General features: G+C 50.1%; 10 protein-coding genes across 10 annotated transcripts; 5 read left to right on the top strand and 5 right to left on the bottom strand.

Annotated features, from left to right (window-relative positions):
• The first annotated feature begins 149 nt into the window (after window positions 1–149).
• BO79DRAFT_210192 (taxilin) lies at window positions 150–2,452 on the top strand. The gene is made up of 5 exons (XM_025682751.1): window positions 150–723; window positions 805–1,079; window positions 1,157–1,305; window positions 1,361–1,604; window positions 1,675–2,452. Exons 1-5 carry the CDS (start codon window positions 600–602, stop codon window positions 2,179–2,181), a joined length of 1,299 nt encoding a protein of 432 aa, XP_025537550.1. The 5' UTR covers window positions 150–599; the 3' UTR covers window positions 2,182–2,452.
• Window positions 2,453–2,633: 181 nt separating this feature from the next.
• On the bottom strand, window positions 2,634–3,957 carry BO79DRAFT_176972 (NAD(P)H-dependent flavin oxidoreductase). The gene is made up of 2 exons (XM_025679888.1): window positions 3,878–3,957; window positions 2,634–3,812 (listed from the first exon to the last, which is right to left on the bottom strand). The coding sequence occupies exon 2, from the start codon at window positions 3,739–3,741 to the stop codon at window positions 2,701–2,703; it is 1,041 nt and encodes a 346-aa protein (XP_025537549.1). The 5' UTR covers window positions 3,742–3,812; window positions 3,878–3,957; the 3' UTR covers window positions 2,634–2,700.
• Window positions 3,958–4,473: 516 nt separating this feature from the next.
• BO79DRAFT_270252 (uncharacterized protein) lies at window positions 4,474–5,045 on the bottom strand (the record flags this gene model as incomplete). The annotated part of the gene is made up of 3 exons (XM_025687276.1): window positions 4,474–4,478; window positions 4,559–4,647; window positions 4,708–5,045. The coding sequence occupies 3 exons, from the start codon at window positions 5,043–5,045 to the stop codon at window positions 4,474–4,476; spliced, it is 432 nt and encodes a 143-aa protein (XP_025537548.1).
• A 1,875-nt stretch (window positions 5,046–6,920) lies between these two features.
• BO79DRAFT_230355 (DNA-directed DNA polymerase delta subunit POL31) lies at window positions 6,921–9,357 on the top strand (the record flags this gene model as incomplete). Its single annotated transcript, XM_025684091.1, has 5 exons — window positions 6,921–7,797; window positions 7,856–8,079; window positions 8,484–8,487; window positions 8,551–8,630; window positions 8,716–9,357. 5 exons carry the CDS (start codon window positions 6,921–6,923, stop codon window positions 9,355–9,357), a joined length of 1,827 nt encoding a protein of 608 aa, XP_025537547.1.
• Window positions 9,358–10,127: 770 nt separating this feature from the next.
• On the bottom strand, window positions 10,128–10,738 carry BO79DRAFT_257114 (60S ribosomal protein eL38; the record flags this gene model as incomplete). Its single annotated transcript, XM_025686240.1, has 3 exons — window positions 10,128–10,177; window positions 10,354–10,482; window positions 10,675–10,738. The coding sequence occupies 3 exons, from the start codon at window positions 10,736–10,738 to the stop codon at window positions 10,128–10,130; spliced, it is 243 nt and encodes an 80-aa protein (XP_025537546.1).
• Window positions 10,739–11,032: 294 nt separating this feature from the next.
• BO79DRAFT_210187 (Ish1 domain-containing protein) lies at window positions 11,033–11,853 on the top strand. The gene is made up of 5 exons (XM_025682750.1): window positions 11,033–11,193; window positions 11,252–11,264; window positions 11,320–11,403; window positions 11,458–11,504; window positions 11,580–11,853. Exons 1-5 carry the CDS (start codon window positions 11,158–11,160, stop codon window positions 11,673–11,675), a joined length of 276 nt encoding a protein of 91 aa, XP_025537545.1. The 5' UTR covers window positions 11,033–11,157; the 3' UTR covers window positions 11,676–11,853.
• BO79DRAFT_176959 (putative nuclear transport factor 2 domain protein) lies at window positions 11,520–12,600 on the bottom strand. Its single transcript, XM_025679887.1, has 2 exons — window positions 12,405–12,600; window positions 11,520–12,346 (listed from the first exon to the last, which is right to left on the bottom strand). Exons 1-2 carry the CDS (start codon window positions 12,448–12,450, stop codon window positions 11,904–11,906), a joined length of 489 nt encoding a protein of 162 aa, XP_025537544.1. The 5' UTR covers window positions 12,451–12,600; the 3' UTR covers window positions 11,520–11,903.
• A 171-nt stretch (window positions 12,601–12,771) lies between these two features.
• On the top strand, window positions 12,772–15,269 carry BO79DRAFT_198693 (methionine--tRNA ligase MSM1; the record flags this gene model as incomplete). Its single annotated transcript, XM_025681365.1, has 8 exons — window positions 12,772–12,976; window positions 13,041–13,159; window positions 13,211–13,282; window positions 13,346–13,432; window positions 13,488–13,619; window positions 13,672–14,033; window positions 14,092–14,569; window positions 14,642–15,269. The coding sequence occupies 8 exons, from the start codon at window positions 12,772–12,774 to the stop codon at window positions 14,912–14,914; spliced, it is 1,728 nt and encodes a 575-aa protein (XP_025537543.1). The 3' UTR covers window positions 14,915–15,269.
• A 147-nt stretch (window positions 15,270–15,416) lies between these two features.
• BO79DRAFT_210184 (putative L-serine dehydratase) lies at window positions 15,417–17,155 on the top strand. Its single transcript, XM_025682749.1, has one exon. The coding sequence runs from the start codon at window positions 15,682–15,684 to the stop codon at window positions 17,023–17,025; it is 1,344 nt and encodes a 447-aa protein (XP_025537542.1). The 5' UTR covers window positions 15,417–15,681; the 3' UTR covers window positions 17,026–17,155.
• Window positions 17,156–17,184: 29 nt separating this feature from the next.
• ramB (bifunctional protein farnesyltransferase/protein geranylgeranyltransferase) lies at window positions 17,185–18,804 on the bottom strand. Its single transcript, XM_025679886.1, has 3 exons — window positions 18,217–18,804; window positions 18,047–18,151; window positions 17,185–17,990 (listed from the first exon to the last, which is right to left on the bottom strand). Exons 1-3 carry the CDS (start codon window positions 18,444–18,446, stop codon window positions 17,297–17,299), a joined length of 1,029 nt encoding a protein of 342 aa, XP_025537541.1. The 5' UTR covers window positions 18,447–18,804; the 3' UTR covers window positions 17,185–17,296.
• Between the last annotated feature and the right edge of the window lie 152 nt (window positions 18,805–18,956).

Genomic DNA, 18,956 nt, shown 5'->3' with positions numbered 1-18,956 from the left:
CGACAGATCGGGCCTGCTATTCGGAAGGCGGACCGTGAATTAGAAAGGCGCCAAGAGAAGTTTTCAAAAGAGGCTAGTGCAGGTCAAGTGCGCATCCCCCCTCTTACGACTATTCAATCCTCCCCGGCAAGATCCTCAAGCCGTCCGGCGTTCATTAGTCGACTCCGTCGCCAAACTGCCTTTTGACTCTCAAGACGCCCTGCAGGCTACTTACGCTGTGTGATTTCGGTCAGCTTGGCAGAACCGGGCTAGTAGAGGGCCTGAGGGATCCATTACCCACCGAGTTCTCCAAGTCTGGGAAAAGGCCACCCAGGTTCTCCGCTACACTGGACAGTCGAATCACTGAGTCACTGTCGATTACAACACTCCCCTGCCTATCCGCAGCTTCGTCTTCGAATCGGACTCGCTCCTAGTCGACTCGTTGCCACCGCTCCGTGGCGTGAATAGCGAATCCATTTCCCGCCAGTCCTAGCCAACCGTTCCGTCTTCGCAATTTTCGTTTTCGTGGATTAGCCACGCGACCACCGCCAACGCAATCGCTCTACGATAACTCGACTCGATCCCCATTCTAAAAGCTCGGAGCGATGTCTGCTGCAGCAATGTCGAAAAAGAACAAGGGGAAGAAGGTCGCAGACCCCAATGAGACATCCAAGCTCTTGGCTGCCAAAATATCGCAGTTGGAGCAAGATGCCGCTGGAGAAAAGGATCAGGAGGCCGAAATCGGTGCGTCTTTCTCATGAGTGCTGGAATACTTGGAGTAGTAGTTGTTTCATGAACGGGGGGCTAATGACCGTTTGCCTATAGAGCGCGAAGTCAAGAAGGCTACGAGGGACCTGAACCAACTCCTTAGCAATATCGAATCTCCGATGACACGGCTCGAGACGGTTCATAAGAAATACACCGAACTACTGGCCGATATGAAGAAGCTAGATCGCGACTACTCCAAAAGCAAGAAGCGGGCCGATCAACTGCAGAAAGATCAGGACAAGGGCAAATCCGAGTTGAACAAAACCGTTACTATGAAGGATAAATTAGAAAAGCTGTGTAGGGAGCTTACCAAGGAAAATAAGAAGGTCAAGGTAGGTTGGTCCAAGCTCTACAGCACTACTATCGCGCTACATCACGTAGGGAGATGACTAAACGAGATGGTTCATAGGATGAGAACAAGAAGCTTGAGGAGACTGAAAAGAAAGCGCGGCTTATTGTCAACGAACGCCTCGATTCTCTGCTATATGATATTCAAGACGTCATGGCCGCCAAAGGAAATCCCCGCAGTGAGAAAGCGGACATTGACCTAGACGAAGCGTGAGTTGCGGCTGTCAGCTTGATGTAGTCGGTTATTTCTGACTCTCTATCATAGTTTGCGCGCAAAGATTAAAACTATTGGCGAGAAGTTTGAAATGCGCGAATTACATTACAAGGCACTCCTTCGCAGCAAGGATGCCGAGATACAATGCCTTACCGCCAAGTACGAAGAGCAGCGCCGTACAGCCGAGAATGAAGCCGCTCGTTGTCGTGCTCTGAGCTCCCAGGTCTCTACCTTCTCGCATACCGAAGCCGAACTACGCAGTCAATTAAACATTTACGTGGAAAAGTTCAAGCAGGTATGGACCGATGTCGATGGCTTGCTCGGCCTCAGCCTCGTTTTGACCGCTGGTAATAATAATATCGCAGGTGGAGGATACGCTGAACAACAGCAACGAGCTTTTTCTTACGTTTCGCAAAGAAATGGAAGAGATGTCCAAAAAGACGAAACGGCTAGAGAAGGAAAACCACACCCTCACACGGAAGCACGATCAAACGAACCGCAACATACTCGAGATGGCGGAGGAGCGCACAAGGAATCATGAGGAGTTAGAAAAGTGGCGCAAGAAAAGCCATCATTTGGAAGCACTCTGTCGTCGCATGCAAGCCCAGGGTCGCGGGCAAGGTCTTGCTGCGGATTTGGATGGAGATGACGAGGGGACGGAGAGTGAATATGATGAGGACTATGAGGATGAGGAAGATGATGAAGGAATCAGTGACGATGACTACGAGCTTGACAGTCCGGATGGCGACATGAACGGAGACCGCAATATTCCCCAGCAACCCGAAAAGCCAGTATTCGGACCTCCTCCGCCCCCGAATTTGCTGGAAGCGCGAGCCAACGGAAATAAGGCAATGATCAATGGATGCCACTAATGCAATTTTCATCAATGTCATGTTTTCGTTGTTCATGTTTCCTTGGGCTTGTGACCAACAACGATTGCGAAGTCTTCGCCATTTGCGCTGGCAATGCCGCAATCGTCTCGGGTGTTCTTTACTTCTCTGTTCAGCTGCGTGGTAGTTGGCCTTGATGAGTTGAAAATATGCTTCCCTGAGAGCGTGCACTGACAATTGCGCAGTGTGACGCTGGTCGCTCGGGGTCTCTCCTGTCTCCGTGTGCAGATCTTGTAGCGGTTCGGCTCTTTAAAGATAGGTTGCCCTGCTCATTTAGGTTACTGTCCGCCTAGAATTGCAACATGCACCATCACAGCTGTGGAGGTTTTGCAAGTCGTGGTCCTAACTTTTGTTCGCTTTTCCAATTCGTGTACTTGTACATGCTAGATCACTAACATCTAAACGTACTTATTACGCTATCATGAAAATTATTTGCAATACCAATATCATGTCACATATACCAGCAACCATGGAAAAGATAAAGCACACTCGGTGCCTCAATCAAAGTCTACTCGGCGGACCGTTAATATAGGAACCTCCTTTCTTCAGCATATCCACAGCCTGCTGAACCATCTCCCGGACAATCACACCAGCAGGTTTGATCTCCTGAATAATGGCCGAAACATCGCCCATCAAAAACGGCACATCGACATCCTTATCATTCTTGAAGTCATGCTCAATAGGCACGATACCTTGGGCCGTCAATCTAGCAATGTCTTCGGGGCGCTTTTCCCATTCCTTAATGTATTCATTAGGAAGCATGCGCAGCGGCCTCCCAGATATGACTAGCGTCCGTTTGGTCTCTCCATACTGCGCACCAACAACAGCCTCCTTATGCAAGCGACTCGCACCACTTTCCTCCGAAGCAACAAACCTAGTTCCCACCCAGACACCTGCGGCGCCCAGCATCAATGCCGCAGCCAAACTCCGGCCATCATTGACACCACCTGCAGCAACAACCAACGCGGGCTGTCCCGTCAACGGGCTCTTATACTGCTTCGCCACATCCACCACCGCCGGTACGAGCACTGAAAACGGAATATCGCCCGTATGGCCACCTCCCTCACCTCCTTGCGCACAAACAATATCCACGCCCAGCTTGAACGCCTTTTCAGCGTGCTTGGGTGCCCCGACCATGTTCATGATCAGGATGCCTGCGTCATGGAGCCGCTTAATGACGTGCTCCGGCGGCACACCAACTGCACAGACGAACAGCTTGGCTCCGTGCGAGATAACCACATCGATGAGCTGGTCCAGCTGCCCGTGGGTGTAGTCATGGTTTGTGGCCCGTGCTCCTCCGCCGACCTGCGGCAAGGCCAAATCAACGCCAAATGGTAGCGAAGGGTCTTTGAGAAGTGATTTTAGTTCGGTTAGGATCTCGGAGAGTTGTTCGGGGGTATAGCCTAGCCCGCCGACTGTTCCTAGGCCGCCTGCGTTGGAGACTGCGGCGGCAAGAGGTGCTCCGGACGCACGAGCCATGCCTGCCAGCAGGACTGGGTGCTGAATCTTCAGCAATGAGCAAAGGGGGGTCTGGAGAGACATGGTTTCCGGAGCGAGAAGAAGGGACTGTATAGTGGTAGTTTGATGGAGCTATCGCATAGAAAATTAACCGTCTAGCAATTGAGCAATGGGATGCGGTCAGCAACATACTCTCTGGCTGATAGACGGACAAGCCTACCTAATGGACTGTAAAGTGGGTTGATTTCAGATATAATATTTCCTCTTTAACCTGAAATCGTAGCATTATGGACAAATCCATTGCTGGAGAATTCCTTCCCTTAGCATAAGTATCCTAGTGCAGAGCATATGATCCGCGGTGAAAGCAGGGAGACTGGCTTGTGCCTGAGGAGCTCAAATGCGGGGAAGCGGAGCTCCAAGGCGTTAGACCCGGCCGGACCGAGGCATTGGCCTCTGCTCGCTCTTGCCACTCGGGCCACATTGTGCATCTTCCTGTCTTCAACTTGGCGCTAACCCCAGTGATAATGGCTGATCATAAGAACTGAGTTCCTGAATTATGCGGGGTTGTGTCGTGTGCATATTTTCGAGCTAGCACAAGTAAGTTGCTGCTATAGCCACTAAGGGGCGTTGTGTTGGTGGCCGTGGTTTGTTTACGCTCTTCATTTGATAGACACTATTAACAGATGTTGTAAATTTTGGACTTGGGCTCAAAGCTCTATAACTACTACAGAAATCGCTAATGAAAGACACATAAATCACATGCCTGCAATGAGCAAATGATGTTATTGGGAATCAGAATAAAGCAGACCAAAGACCCTAATCTGACACAGCAAGTATGGTCACAGATGCAGTATACCCAGCAGAATTGAAAGCAAGAAGCCGCCTGAAGTTAAGATCATACCCTTATTTGCCGTCGCAGCTTGTGTTGCTTCCATGATCACCTGTGTTCCAGTCACCGTCCCCGACATGATCGCAATGTTCTTCCTTGGCCTATCAAGAGATCTATCAGCTATACAACTCTTTGCCAAGTGCACCACACGAGCCGCTTACTCGTTTGTGCCATTACTTCCATCTTTCGATGATCCTTGTTTGATTTCTGTCGGTATACTCGTACCGGTTACTGCCGTTGCCGCCGTTTCTTCATTTGATGGTGCGGAAGTTGTTAAGACCCGGTAGGGATAGGTGACAGCAGGACCTGGGGGTGGCTGATAGTAGCCTACCGCGCCTTGAGGCGCTGTTGCAAGAGATCCTGGAAGGCTCCTTCGGAACAGGTTCGAGTGCAGGCCGCGTAAAAACGCGTCGAGATACGCTGAGGTGAGGATGGTCGCTATCAAACCGGCAAGTAGAAATCTGCGCAGCAGGTGGCCGAAAGGAAGTAGGACTCGCATTGTGACAAAAGGTCACTATCCGAGTACGAGAATTATCTGCAGTTAGCTGTCTTGAATATGGTTTGACAGTATGGGCAAAGAAACGCTGCCAAACCGGGAAACCAAGCCCATACATATTGCACTGGACCAAAGCGTCAACATGGATGGGGCGCATTCTCATCCATTCGGCATGCCACACACAATGCCACATCCCTCGCTGACAATTTTCATCTTCCGGTATCCCGATGATGTTTTGAGTCATTCGGCTTTAGTCGGATTGAAGGACACTGCTGCCACGGAGTAAACTTCCGGGAATCCATTCTGTAGAATGAAGGAAGGAATGCTAGAGCGCTTTAACCAAGGGATGGCGCGCTGGCGAAAAATGGACCAGACCATCCATCTTTCGAGTTTCAGGTTTAGCATACCATTCTTGGCGCAAGAATTGTCCGCGATAATGAAAGCAAAACGTAAGTCTTCCTGTCTCGTGCAAAGACCTTCTTATCAGCCAAGACAGAAATCCTCAACAGGCCGGTAGTGTCGAAGCAAACCGTCCAAGACCTGCTCGTTTCCTAGCTTATGGAAGGTGAGTTCTGTATAATCCGGATGAAGGCGACTGTTTGGATATTCCTATCTCTGTTACGTTCTCCAGACAGGGTCGATTAGTGTGTTCTTCCATAGCGGAGACCGGAAGGCGCAGATCAGGATACAGAAGGTTCACTGGAGTCGCAATTCCCGTCGATTCTCGTTACAGCTACCAATTTATTGATGCCTTAATCTCACCGTATAAGGAGTCAGTTAGACTCGCAGTCATTCTTCATATAATGGTATTAAACCCAGTTCAGTTGAACATTTGTAGCTTGCTGAACAAAGGCCTGAACAACTGCCATTGCAGGTTCAAAGATATTGGATGATGCGGTAGTTCTATAAAACTAGACCACAATTAACGTTATTATAATAAGGCACCATTGAACCATAATAATAACTGCTTTCGATCTCAGTGAGTTGTGAAGGGCTTTGGCAAGTTGCTTGCTCTCCAGCGGTGGAGAACCCCAAAGCGGTACTGTAATTACGCAACGCCAAAAGACGCGTGATCGCGTAGGCGGAAGAAGCACAGGACAAAAGCTCCCAGCACCACCAACTGCATCTAACAACATCACTCGATTACGTTGTCGCTGTCGCTCATATGAGCTTACACTTAATATAAATATTCAAGTGTAATTAGATAAATGAAGGCCAGAATGGCAAGCAGCGACGAGTTCCTGCGCCCTCCCAGGTCCGTTCTCCCGCATGTTAATCTTCTCGATTGTTGAGTTTATCAAAAATGAAGTCTAACTGTCCATGCCGCACCTTTAGCAATGAAGAATTTGACGCAATCACTCGTGTACCCTCGCATTATAACTCTCTAGATACATTTCGACTGGGAAGCGGCCAGGATCGGCATTACCAGCAGCAATATGGCGACATGTACTTCTTGCGACTGGCGAAACTCAAGCCCGCGGTTGAAGAGATTGCGGTCGAAGCATGGGAAGGTTTCAGTGTAAGACTGATCGCATCCATCGCATATCGAGATCTTGATTGAGAGATTCAACAGTATGCACATGGGAAACTGGTTTGCTGACATGTCTTGCTTTCGTGACTAGATCGCTGGAGAAAATGCGCGCCGCGTGGAAAGAGTCCTCGACGTGAGGCAGGGAGAACTATGCTGGGTCGCAGGAACGATATATATGGATATGCCATTGAAGCCAAATATTTTGGACGATCTTACGAAAGAGGTGATATACCATACTGCCATGTTGCGTACGGCTCACATTCTAATTCCGGTAATAGAACTATACGTTAGCACCACCCCCGCGGCCGACCTACCAAGATCCTGCTCATCCGGAGTTGACACAAATTATGTTGGAAGATGAGTCCGGCCGACTGCGCCTGACTGGAAGCATGCTCCGGAATACGCAGCTATGTACAGGAGCTATCATTGCAGTCCTGGGAACTGAGAACGCCAACGGAGACTTCGAGGTTATAGATACCAAAGTGCCTGATTTACCGCAACAGCCCCGCAGATGGGGAAATGATACACTGGACGCACCAAAGGGAGCCAGCAAGGGTAAGATTGCATTTGTGAGTGGTCTAGGGATTACCGGAACTTCGAGCGATACTCTTGCTTTGGAACTTCTGGCAGATTATTTGCTTGGTTATACCGGTGGTGTTTCTGAAGGAGCACTACCTGATGCTTCTGCAATCACAAGGTTGATTATTGCGGGAAATTCGGTCGGAGCAAGTATGACTACGGACGTCAACGCCGATAGTTCTACAAAGAGGACCGGTCCGAAGAAGTACGGATATGATGCTTCTGCTTATAATGCATCGCCTATTACACGGCTTGATTCTTTCCTAGCGGAGATCCTGCCTAGTATGCCCGTTACACTAATGCCAGGCGAATCTGACCCGGCAAATTTCTCTCTCCCTCAACAGGGAATCCACCGTGCGATGTTCCCGCAGGCTAGGGCATACTGTGCTCCGCCTCCTGCTGGTGATAACAAGCAAGAGCCAAGTTGGTTCGACAGTGTAACGAACCCGTGGGAAGGGGACGTGGAGGGCTGGCGCCTATGGGGTAGCAGTGGGCAGAACGTGGATGACATCCTCCGGTATCTGAACTTCGCCGATGAGGAAGGAAATGTGGCCGATGGTGCTGGAGATATAGAGGCGAGGATGAGAGTTATGGAGGCTATGCTGCGCTGGAGATGTGGAGTTCCCACTGCGCCCGATACTCTATGTAAGCTCCTATTTGGCCCCTTAATCCTACTGGTGCAAATGCTGATTTCCGGGAACAGGGTCCTATCCATTTCAAACGCACGATCCATTCGTTATACAAACTTGCCCACACATCTTCTTTGCCGGCAACCAGCCACAATTCAAGACAGCTGTGATTGAGGGTGATGCCCCACTGAAGCTGAACGGAGCCGACACAGAGATGACAGGCACAGATGACGATAACACATCTGGCCCTCGTGTGCGCCTTCTATCTATACCCAAATTCAAGGAAACCGGAGAATTGGTTTTGGTCGATACCGAGACCCTGGAGGTGGAGGTGGTGAAGTTTAGTACATTTGCTGGACAACAAGAGCAACAATGAGCGGCTGATACCAATAGCATATATTAATGAGATATAAGTCTTATGAGCTACTGCTTTGTTATTTCTTCCTTTTCTTATGATTTTATTACCACCGTTATGCTGGCTAAACCGGAATTCAGGGCTATCTGAGATTATTGCCTAAACGCGGGCGGTGCCAAGATCCGCGCGGAAAAGTCCCGACTCTTCAATTCAATCTTCTACTACCAAGTATCGGGATCTGGAGAACCAGCTACCTCAATAATATATATTGACGTACACTTAAACGCACTCATCAGGCTACGGTCAACTGGTGGGCCAGGTATTTCGACATGCTCCTCAACGCCAAGACAGGTATATCGGAGCATTGATTGCATGCGCCACCACACAAGCAGGCTAATTAAATCCCCTCTATAGCCATTTCCACGTCCACGGTGCTTTTAGTTCCGTACTCCAAATGGCACGTTCCAAGATACCACGAATGGATGAAAGACGAGGTAAATATGTAATCCTTTTAGACAGCCAAACCCCAACCGTAAATTTTCGAATATTGTACCTACAATTACTGACCTGCCATATCAGGAAATCCAAGAAGCAACCGCATCCGAGCCCCTCTCTATAGAGGAAGAATACGCCATGCAACAAAGCTGGCGCCAAGACCCAGACAAGTTGACATTCATTGTCTGTCTCCCGTCATCATTACAAGGAGAAAGCTCAACACCCACCATTAAAGACACAGACGACGCCTCGGACCGAATGGTCGGAGACATCAACCTTTTCCTCCGTGTCGACGACGGCGAAGAAGGCGATGCGGAGCCCCAAATCATCGGGGAAATCGAACTAATGATAGCCGAGAAGAATAACCAGCGCAAAGGCTTCGGAAAAGCCGCGCTGAACACCTTCCTACGGTATATCGTTGACCATGAAGCGGAGATCTTGAATGAGTTTGTTAGCAGGGATGAGACTGCCGCGACGGCAATGAAGGGGGTTGAGGCGGTGCCTAAATTTGCCTGTTTGAGTGTGAAGATTGGTCAGGCTAATGAGCGGAGTTTGGCGCTGTTTGAGGGTGCTATGTTCAAGAAGGTTACTGAGGAGCCAAATTATTTTGGGGAGTTTGAGTTGAGGAGGGAGAGGGAGGCGCTGGGTCGGGATATGGTTGATGTGAGCTTGGAGAGGGCTGGGGTGTCGGGGTATGTTGAGGTGGGTTATGAGAGAGTTGAGTGATTATTGGCTACTAGTGAGTGGTACTGTTTTGGATGTTGTTATAGATAGGTTGCTTCTGTTTGATAGAATACTGCATATAGTTCTTAGATCAGACTATCCAACTATGACATCAGAGGGCAGGGGCCGTCTGACTGGGTTGTAGATCCGTTTGAACATACATCTTAAACTAAATCTCCATGCTCTTGGTATGGTTGCATGTATGTATGCTGTCATAGCAATCGGTGAGGGCCTCACAGCATGGTCCGCATGTTACACGATAGCTTACAGCATGCATAGCAACGTCAGCAACGCATACAATCCGCCCAATACTACCTACGAACTACAACCTAAAGAGTGGACAGCATTCAACCAAGGTTTGTTATGCCCGTCCAGACAACAAAGCCTAACCAGAGCACAAAGCATTCATATCACATTATCGGGCGAAAGTCGAGGTATCATGGAATTTTCAACTGTTTTTCTCCATTACGTTGTATAGGATGTAAAGGTGCTCCGACAAAGCAAAAACCCTTAGCAGAAAAGTTCCAGTCATGTAGGTCATCCGGCTTCAGTGAACCGTGAAGACATCCATCACAGTCCACTGGTAACCAGACGCGAAGAGGCAACCAATCTGGTTCAGAGATCAATCACCCCTCCGTGTCGGCCCACAGAAGCAATCCTTGTCCATGCCAATTTCCTAATCGTAATCGACATTTGTATTCATGCTCCGACCATATTCCATGCGCCGACGACCTCCTCGCCTAGTCCCAATCTCAATGTGTTGATGAAGGTATTTACAGAGCCTTCTTCTTGTCTCCCTTGGAGACGTCGACAACCTTGAGAGCTGTAGGAGAAGACAATTGATGTTAGTACTTGATCCATATGATGTCATGCAATATCCGAGGTCCACATCAGACATCCATCTCGAGTCGTAGGAAACAAACGAATCCGACGACATGTATCTTATTCCAATAACACCATCCAAAGAAATAGTCGATCAGGTGACGGGAGCAAACGCACCAGGGGGCAGGCTCTGCTTGAGCTTGTCGGCCTTGTCGGAGTCCTTCAGGACAAGGGTGTAGACGAAGCGGGAGCAGCGGACCTTGAACTTGATCTGCTGGTCCTTGGGGTTGCGCTTGATGCGAGCAGCTGTTCAACAGACAAGACCATCACGCGTTAGCCTCGACTTCATATCATGCATCCATCCCAATGAACCATTCCAATGTGCCCTTTCGATGATGGTCGGGTACCCGTCTCGAGCTTCCCCCCTCCTCAAAGAGCTAGCTCCGCGGAGCTTTCCACCTCATGATAACTAAGCGGCTAAAGGTCGGGTAAACGTACAGGACGCATCCTTGCGGCGGCAGACCTCGATGAACTGCTTGATGTCGGAGATTTCCTGAGGCATGGTGGCTAGTGGGGTTTGTGACTTTGGTTTGAGTAGTCGTGGATGACGGAAGGTTTGGATGACAATCGCGGGTCTCGAAGCTCGTCGGCGGGCGGTGCTGGCCGGGGGGGAGTAGTCAGCTAGCTTCTGTGGGCTGTAGGGTTGCCCCCCGGAAGCCCTTAGTTCCAGTGCCACGTCGTGGCGGGATATCCCGCAATTATATATGTGGCGGTGCACCGATAAGGCGGCTGCCTACGGATTACGGGGGATCGACATCTATCTATAGTGTCTTAGCCACCCTCCGTCTTATATCTACTGGGATATCTGGCAACAAGCTTGTTGTTCTTTTTGACAGATATCATCGCCTCCTTTCGCCTTTGTGACTACTAGCAATACTTTTCTCGTGTATACACAGCAGGCGAACTCTAGTCCAGAACAAAATGCCGACGCCTTTGGATCGCGCATTAAACTCCAAGGTACTATACATCCAACCCCAGACATGATATCGGCATCCGTAAGCTAATATGGTCTCAGAACCTATTTCTAGGTATATCCTTCTGAGCTGAATATTGTTGACGGAAAGTCCGATCTAACTTTGTCAGGGTTTGCCGGCATGGTGACTGCAGCGGCCGCTTGGGCCATCTGGGGTGGCGATATGTTCCCGGCTGAAGCTGACCCAACTGGAGGCACGGGATCGAATTCTTCTGTGGTTGTAGGTATACCAAACTGACGTCTAAAAGATCCGGAAAACTGGACTGCAGATGAAATGCGGACATGGCTTCGAGTTGTATGTTTTCTTCTTCCATCGTAAAAACGGTCAATGTCGCCAAAAAGAGCAATGTTTTCTAACTGTCACTCCAAGAGGGGCCTTTTGCCCAGCGAAAGCGCATCGCGTGACGAGTTACTCGAGCGCATCAAAGCAAATATGCGTGTACCGCGAAGATCTGCGGCCCAGTGATGAGATAGCAGTCGCTTTGTTTCGGGAGTCTTCGCTTGGCGTGTCGTGGGGTATTTCCTTGGATTTCTTTCCGTTTTCCTTATGCGTCTCAAAATGTGTAATCGCGTGGTTGGATCATAGCGCATGTGTTTATCATGTCATCACACCGCAATAGCAATTCTAGTAATTTTCGTCAAAGGCATAGTAGAAGGCGTCCTCTTCCATTAAATAAACTTCGGTATTGATCCTTCATACGACGAGTCGGAAGTTCTGGGTTTGGATAAGCCATTCTCGCTTGCGCTTTCCCTTGGGCCCGTCGGCGGATGGATTCGGCACCAGCACAAAGGTCTCGCTGAAGCCTCGTTGCGGCAGATCTCTGGACTCCCCAAAGCGCACATAGCCGCTAACTACCACCAAGATAGACATGTCCTTGACAGTCGTTTCAGTGGGGAGCTTCACTCCAGTGGTTGTAGGTGTCGGATACGCCTTGTTGATGATCTGGCAATCGACAGACTGCACCTCATAATGCGTCGGGGACATTTGGTTGACGAAAATCTCTTGGACAGCGGCTCCATCTGCGACAGCGTTTCCGTTGAAAAGGATCATGGCCGTAGGCTGGCTATAGAACGAGGCTATCGTGGAACGGTTGTTCTCGAGGGCAGGGTAGAAGGACTGGACAAAGTCGGTTGCCGCTGCAGATTAATCTAAGTTAGACTTTCCAGGCAAGATGCCGCTTGTAAATCGACATACCATCCGTAGAAACCTTTGTCAATGTGTCTTCTGAAGGAGGAGCCATTGTGATTCGAGACTGTTTTTTATGGATTCCAACAACAAATCCGGTAGCCAAGCCAAGAGACTGTATATAGACCCTAATATTGCGAGCCTCAGATTCCTGAAAACCCCTGAGTTGTCCAAGAACGAGTTATAATATGGTGGTTGAATAGAGGGAACGAGGTAGATGCTATGTAAAGAATGCGCGATCGCGGAGAAGAGAAGCAGGCATCGGACGGCAGAAAAAAGGCACGGAAGCTTGGACCACCCGGAGGTGATGATCGAGCTCCGACGAAAACGCCGCCTGGAATAAACCATCGTTGTTCCCTTCTTCAGTCCCACGCCAATGGCTATCTCGAGGGCAGGTTTTCGTGCCGCTTCTTGGGCCGGCCAATTTCTGGCCTACAGTCGCCCATCTTGGAGATGCGTTCCCCGCACAACTACCCGCCCAGTGACAACGATCCGTCCGCGTCAATTCGCAACGGCGGCCTCGGAAAGCGCTTCTAAGAAGCCGTACTATGTCACGACTCCCATTTTCTATGTCAACGCCGGTATGAACATTTCGGATATTTTACTGTGCTTTTTTGTTCACTGCTAATGACTTGGCCTATGTAGCCCCTCATGTCGGTCATCTGTATACTATGGTCCTTGCCGATGTCATCAAGAGATGGCGGACACTCATCGGAGACGCTGATGCACAATTGCTGACCGGAACGGACGAACATGGCATGAAGGTAGGGGCCAGTTGTTACTGTTTAGCGCAGTATTGTGCTAATTCTGTATAGATCCAGCAGGCCGCGTTGGCTGCAGAGATGGATACGCAGGCGTTCTGCGACATGAACTATAAGACGTTTGAGGTAGGCAACATTTACTACGTTGTCAGCTTTTGATCTGAGATCGGCTCTAACCTTTAAGTTTAGGCTTTAGCAAATGCCGCGAATATGGACTACAACTACTTCATACGGACGACCGAACCTGCGCACAAGGAAGCTGTTCAGTATTTTTGGGTATGTGGTTAGGAGATGTGTCCACGCGCATAGCTTGATGCTGACATGTGTATAGGAAGTGTTGGAGCACCGGGGATATGTCTACACCGCGAAGCATGAAGGCTGGTACTCGGTTAGCGATGAGACATTTTACCCTCAGACGCAAGTACAAAAGTCGCTGGACCCTGAGACTGGACACACGAAGATGGTAAGCTGCACGCCAAACCACCTGCCAAAACGATCGAAGCTCACCCAGACAGGTCTCCATTGAGACAGGAAAGGAGGTGGAGTGGTCGTCGGAAACCAACTACCATTTCCGTCTGTCAGCTTTCCAGGAGCGTTTGCTCGATCTATACAAAACTGGATTTATTACCCCGACGATGTATACAACCAATGTCGTCAAGTCTGTTTCGGAGGGCCTTCAAGATTTGTCAATCTCTAGGCCTGCGGAGCGGCTGACCTGGGGTATTCCGGTTCCCGGCGACAACACACAGACCGTCTATGTCTGGCTAGATGCGCTTGTCAACTACTTGACCAAGGCAGGCTACCCGTTTGCACCCGGTCAAGGAAGCCGCCTTGGTTGGCCTGCGGATGTACATGTGGTCGGTAAGGACATTGTTCGGTGCGTATTTGCCTTCAAGCTTGCCATGTACGCGACCCCATGACTAACCGTGCAACAGCTTTCACTGCGTATACTGGCCCGCATTCCTTATGGCTCTCGACCTCCCTCTTCCCCGCAATGTACTCGTTCATGGACACTGGACTATGAACCGTGAGAAGATGTCGAAGTCTACGGGTAATGTGGTGAACCCCTTCTTTGCCATCAACCGCTTCGGAGTGGATTCCATGCGTTTCTTCCTTATCCACCAAGGTGCATTGGTGGGCGACGCCGACTACGATAATGCGTACATCATCCGCGACTATCAGAAGCTACTGCAGAAGGGGCTTGGAAACCTTGCGCATCGGGCAATTGGCTGTGCCAAGGGTAATCTTCGGGCTTACATCGAGAACGGCACGTGCGGCCGACTTCCACCAGCGACTCCAGCCGATGAGGCGTACGAAACAATGCTCAAGGACGTGCCCAAGAGAGTAGCAGAGCAAATGGAGAATCTGAATCCCCGTGCTGCCCTGCAAGAAATCACTACCCTAATCGATCAGGTAAGAGATAAAAATAGACCCACCCTATGATCGGTGATGATTTCCAGACTTGTTCTAACCCGGTCCACCCAGACCAACAAATACTTCCATCACGCAGAGCCATGGAAGAGTCCAAACGACCGCCAGCGATCGATTTTCAATGTTGCTGAATCCCTGCGAATGGCCGGGATCCTCCTGCAGCCTGTCATGCCCACCAAGGCCAACGAGCTTCTGGACATGTTCCATGTAGACAAAACGGACCCGGCCAAAAGGAACTATGCGGCGGCGACGTACGGCTCCGACGCAGACTACGGAGTGGATGCGAAGAAGAGTATTCTATTTCCCCCTCTTATCGTGGAAAGTTAATGTGGCTGTCCTTTCCATTTGATAACAGGAATGGGCTAGGATCCAATCATGGACACTAGATTGGAACGTTCGGTCAGCCAGAACACGCACAATTAAGCACGGGTCTCCGCCTGGTGGAGGAGACTGTGGAAATCGAGCGGGTTTGGCTTTGCCGTTTGCTGCTTGAATTGGACTGCGTTATGGACGGCTCTGGGTCCCAGACCGTCATTCACACGCATGCAGGGGTGGAGAGAAGGTTTGTGTTATGTCATGGTATGGCGATAACTGGAGCAGAATATGCGCGAGTTTATCAACGGGAAAAGGGTGCCGACTGGGCGAAGGGTTGGTCGAATTCCTGATAGATAGACTCGGGGCGGGAAACTCTTGTGTGTAGGTTTCCCGCGGCAAACTGGGGCGGACTATATCGGAAAGCGTCCGTGTTGTATATCACGAACTATGGGTTTCAGCGCTATATCATGGGGGGAGTATATGAGGTCTGTATCATATTCTAGGGGTTTTCTTTCTCTTTTCGATTGTAGTATACATTTATCATCTTATACCTAATCTTGTCTCCTCTCCTCTTACCTCTCTACTATTTATTGAAAACAACCTCCTCTCATCCCAACAACTGACAGATCATATCATATCTTAACTATACTACAATCTACCCTTCCTTATAACATCCCTATCATCATATTAACAATCATCGTCATCATCATCTCCACCAATTGAACACCACCACCACCACCACATCCCGAAGGGAACCCAGAAACCAACAGACCACCACAATGGGCAGCATCCTCCCTCCCACCACGCCTCCAACCTACAAAACCCCCTGGAACCCGACCCCTCTCATCGAATCCACAACCCTCTCCCGCGCCGCAGGATGTAGAATCTTCCTGAAACTCGAAAACATCCAACCCAGCGGCTCCTTCAAGTCCCGTGCCATGGGCAACCAAATCCTCTCACACCTCCTCAAGCCCGAGAACCACCACCGTCCCGTGCACTTCTACGCCTCCTCCGGCGGCAACGCCGGCCTAGCTGCCGTCTGCGCGGCCCGGAGCCTAGGATACCCCTGCACGGTAGTGGTACCTGTGTCGACGAAGCCGCTGATGGTGCAGAAGCTGCGGAATGCAGGAGCAGCGGATGTGATTCAGTACGGAGAGACATTCTCAGAGGCGGGACAGTACATGAAGGATGTTGTGATGAAGACCAAGAACACCGATGGTGAAGAAAGCGCCGATGACGTTGTGAAGATTGCCCTGCATCCGTTCGACAACGAGCCCATCTGGCAAGGGAACAGCACTATCATTGATGAACTGGTGGAGCAGATCCCGCCGCCTGTCGGGGAGGAAGAGGAGGAAGTGCATGCTGGTCGTGCGTTGCCAGTTGATGCTATTGTTTGTAGTGTTGGCGGTGGCGGGTTGTTGAATGGATTGGTTATGGGAATTGAGAGGCATAGGGCTAAGGCTAAGATGTCTTCTTCTTCTGCTGCTGCTGCTGATGATGATGGTGCTTCGAAGCCTGTTCATCTTGTGGCTGTTGAGACCAAGGGCACGGATTCTCTGGCTACGGCGCTGGAGAGTAACGAGTTGGTCTCGTTGCCGAAGATCACGTCGCAGGCTACGTCTTTGGGGGCTATTAAGGTCTCTGAGAGGACGTTTCAGTATGCGGTGCAGCCGCCGCCGGGCGTGAAGGTGCATAGTGCGGTGTTTTCGGATGCGGAGGCCGCCAGGGGCGTGTTGAGGCTTGTGGATGATGAGAGGTTGTTGGTTGAGTTGGCTTGTGGTGTTTGTGTGGAGGCTGCGGTTGGGGGGGCTGGTTGTGCTTCTTCCTCGTCTTCTTCGAAGATGGTGGCTGCGGGTCAGAAGAGGAAGAGGGGCTTGGATGCTGGCTATGTGAGTAAGGATGAAGGGTACGGGGATGATCGGTTGTCTGCTGGGGAGAATGAGGATGATGGTCCGGTTTCTTCGCCGCTGTCATCTTCTGGGAGACTGCAGTCGAAGTTGAAGGAATTGGTGCCGGACTTGAATGAAGACAGTCGCGTGGTTATCATTGTTTGCGGTGGCAGCAATGTTACCATTGATATGGCGGCAGAGTGGAGGAAGATGTTGGCTGAGGGGTGGGCTTGAGAGTGATTGTTTAGATTTCATGGCTATTTCTTATATGGGTCGTGGTGTATCTCTTGGTCTTGTCTTGTTGCTTGCGAAAACTTGGGTTGCATGGGTCTCACTATACAGGTTAATGATGTATGACACAGCGTGCTTGTTTAATGAATGATATAATATTAGCTGTTATTGACAAACTTTTTTTTCTGATAATCTGGAATCACTGCCATATAACACTCTCACGGGTAATTCTCCTTGGACTTCTCGCTAGCAATATACAATATTCACAATGTCTTCATGCTGTAGCAGGAACCGCTGCACTGGTAATCGTCCGAATGCGATAGTCCCAGTAGTTAGATCGAATGGGATCATACTTCTCCTTCAGCAAGGTAAGCATACGGACGGCTTCCTGTTCTGATGCCGGTTCACTTTCCGCAACGAACACATCAGCCAGCCATTCAACAGCATGGCTACTCTTGACCTCAACGCCACCATCTTCCTTATCGACGACGAACTTGCCAGCAAATTCCTTCCATTCCGAAAGAGGCCGACCCGCGGCACGCAATACCCCCCGCGCATATGACCACGGGCTACGATTCTCGGGCGCCCGGACAATCTTGGATTTAGCGTACTGCAGCTCAGCGTCGACAACGTCTTCATCGACAACGGCTAGTCGGCCCTTCTCCGAAGGGTCTCCGCCGCTATTGGGCATTCCAGCATCTGGCTCGTTATCGCGCGGGCCAAACCGGAGCATGAAGCGGTGGTTCCAAGCGGAGTTGTTGCGGACATCCGATGCAATGAGGGCCTCCACGTCCTGGATTTCCCGCGGGGCATCCCAGAGCTTGAAGTGGCGGACGTACCAGTGACGGTAGGTCCAAACATGGTAGTTTTTGGAGTCTTGGGCAAACATTTCCATGAGGAAGTCTGGCTCCTTAGCCGGTGGGCTTGGGAAGTAGTCTGTGCGTGACATGAGAACTTGACGATGGTGCCTGGTGATTGTTAGTTGCGTCGCTGGAAATGGGATGGAAGGGACAATTTGCCATACCATATCTGATAGTTCTTGAGATACTTGAGTGAAACACCGTTGAGCCATTCCAGCTCGTCTTTGAGATCTTTGCCCAAAGCAAACAGGATCTTAGCTCGGTAAATCCTGATAGTTCTAGTCAGCTTCCAGTCCCAACGGTATCATACGCGGGCCGGTCAGGTCTTACTTACCATACGGTATAGTGTGCCGGGTTCATCGAGATAATGTCTTCAGTCAACTTCAAGGCCCTTTCCGACATTTCGTTGGCCGCCATGACCGCTCGTAGATACGATGTGGCCTCAAGATAGTCCGAAGGATAGGCAATGGTAGCCAAGGGCTGAGCTCCTGATTCGGAGCCATCATTCAGCGGAATTGGCTGTATAGATGCCCACTCGGGATCAGATGCGTATTTTCCTTCCATGTTTCAGCTTGAAAGTAAATGCTTTCTAGATATAGCGGCTAGTAAACAGTATAACGACTGGCCAGGGGTACGGCGGTCCACGCTATACACATTCAAGGAGACCCTCCCGTCAATTTGATATATAGGTGAGCTGAAGTGTTCAACCGGCTTGCACCCTGAAGTCTCTGGGACAACACAATTTAGACCCTCGTCTGATATCCCGACGTGGTAGTGAATGACGTCCGGTAAAATCCGGAGAACCAAAGGCCAAACCTAAGTATGTTGCTTGGTCGCAACGGGGCAAGTCGAGTCTGTGATAGACACGTTCTATGCTATTAATTGTCGGATTTACTTTCCGACGTGCAAAGAGGACTGCGTGATATAGCAAACGGTGAAGATATTCAAGTGGATGGATTGATATGCGCCAAAATGAGCGACTCTCCGTGCGGGTGGGGTATCATTGCCTGAGGCATCCACAGAACAATATCAAGGCGGACAGCCATTTTGGGCTATTGTTCTGGCCAGTCTGCC

The sequence above is a fragment of the Aspergillus costaricaensis genome (assembly GCF_003184835.1).
Source record: "Aspergillus costaricaensis CBS 115574 unplaced genomic scaffold BO79scaffold_24, whole genome shotgun sequence".
Taxonomy (NCBI): Eukaryota; Fungi; Ascomycota; class Eurotiomycetes; order Eurotiales; family Aspergillaceae; genus Aspergillus; species Aspergillus costaricensis.
The sequence above is the reverse complement of the archived record's forward strand: the minus strand, read 5'-3'. Positions and strand labels throughout refer to the sequence as shown.

What these genes read in the sequence shown, in the direction of transcription:
- BO79DRAFT_210192 (XM_025682751.1), top strand. Translation starts at nt 600, where the DNA reads ATGTCGAAAAAGAACAAGGGGAAGAAGGTCGCAGACCCCAATGAGACA. An exon ending in AGGAAAATAAGAAGGTCAAG is followed by an intron (nt 1,080 to 1,156) that starts GTAGGTTGGTCC and finishes GATGGTTCATAG; the next exon opens with GATGAGAACAAGAAGCTTGA. An exon ending in GACATTGACCTAGACGAAGC is followed by an intron (nt 1,306 to 1,360) that starts GTGAGTTGCGGC and finishes TCTCTATCATAG; the next exon opens with TTTGCGCGCAAAGATTAAAA.
- BO79DRAFT_176972 (XM_025679888.1), bottom strand. Translation starts at nt 3,741, where the DNA reads ATGTCTCTCCAGACCCCCCTTTGCTCATTGCTGAAGATTCAGCACCCA.
- BO79DRAFT_210187 (XM_025682750.1), top strand. Translation starts at nt 11,158, where the DNA reads ATGCCGACGCCTTTGGATCGCGCATTAAACTCCAAG. An exon ending in TGAAGCTGACCCAACTGGAG is followed by an intron (nt 11,404 to 11,457) that starts GCACGGGATCGA and finishes GACGTCTAAAAG; the next exon opens with ATCCGGAAAACTGGACTGCA. An exon ending in TGCGGACATGGCTTCGAGTT is followed by an intron (nt 11,505 to 11,579) that starts GTATGTTTTCTT and finishes TGTCACTCCAAG; the next exon opens with AGGGGCCTTTTGCCCAGCGA.
- BO79DRAFT_176959 (XM_025679887.1), bottom strand. Translation starts at nt 12,450, where the DNA reads ATGGCTCCTCCTTCAGAAGACACATTGACAAAGGTTTCTACGGATG. An exon ending in GACAAAGGTTTCTACGGATG is followed by an intron (nt 12,347 to 12,404) that starts GTATGTCGATTT and finishes ATTAATCTGCAG; the next exon opens with CGGCAACCGACTTTGTCCAG.
- BO79DRAFT_210184 (XM_025682749.1), top strand. Translation starts at nt 15,682, where the DNA reads ATGGGCAGCATCCTCCCTCCCACCACGCCTCCAACCTACAAAACCCCC.
- ramB (XM_025679886.1), bottom strand. Translation starts at nt 18,446, where the DNA reads ATGGAAGGAAAATACGCATCTGATCCCGAGTGGGCATCTATACAGCCA. An exon ending in CCGGCACACTATACCGTATG is followed by an intron (nt 18,152 to 18,216) that starts GTAAGTAAGACC and finishes TAGAACTATCAG; the next exon opens with GATTTACCGAGCTAAGATCC. An exon ending in CTCAAGAACTATCAGATATG is followed by an intron (nt 17,991 to 18,046) that starts GTATGGCAAATT and finishes AACAATCACCAG; the next exon opens with GCACCATCGTCAAGTTCTCA.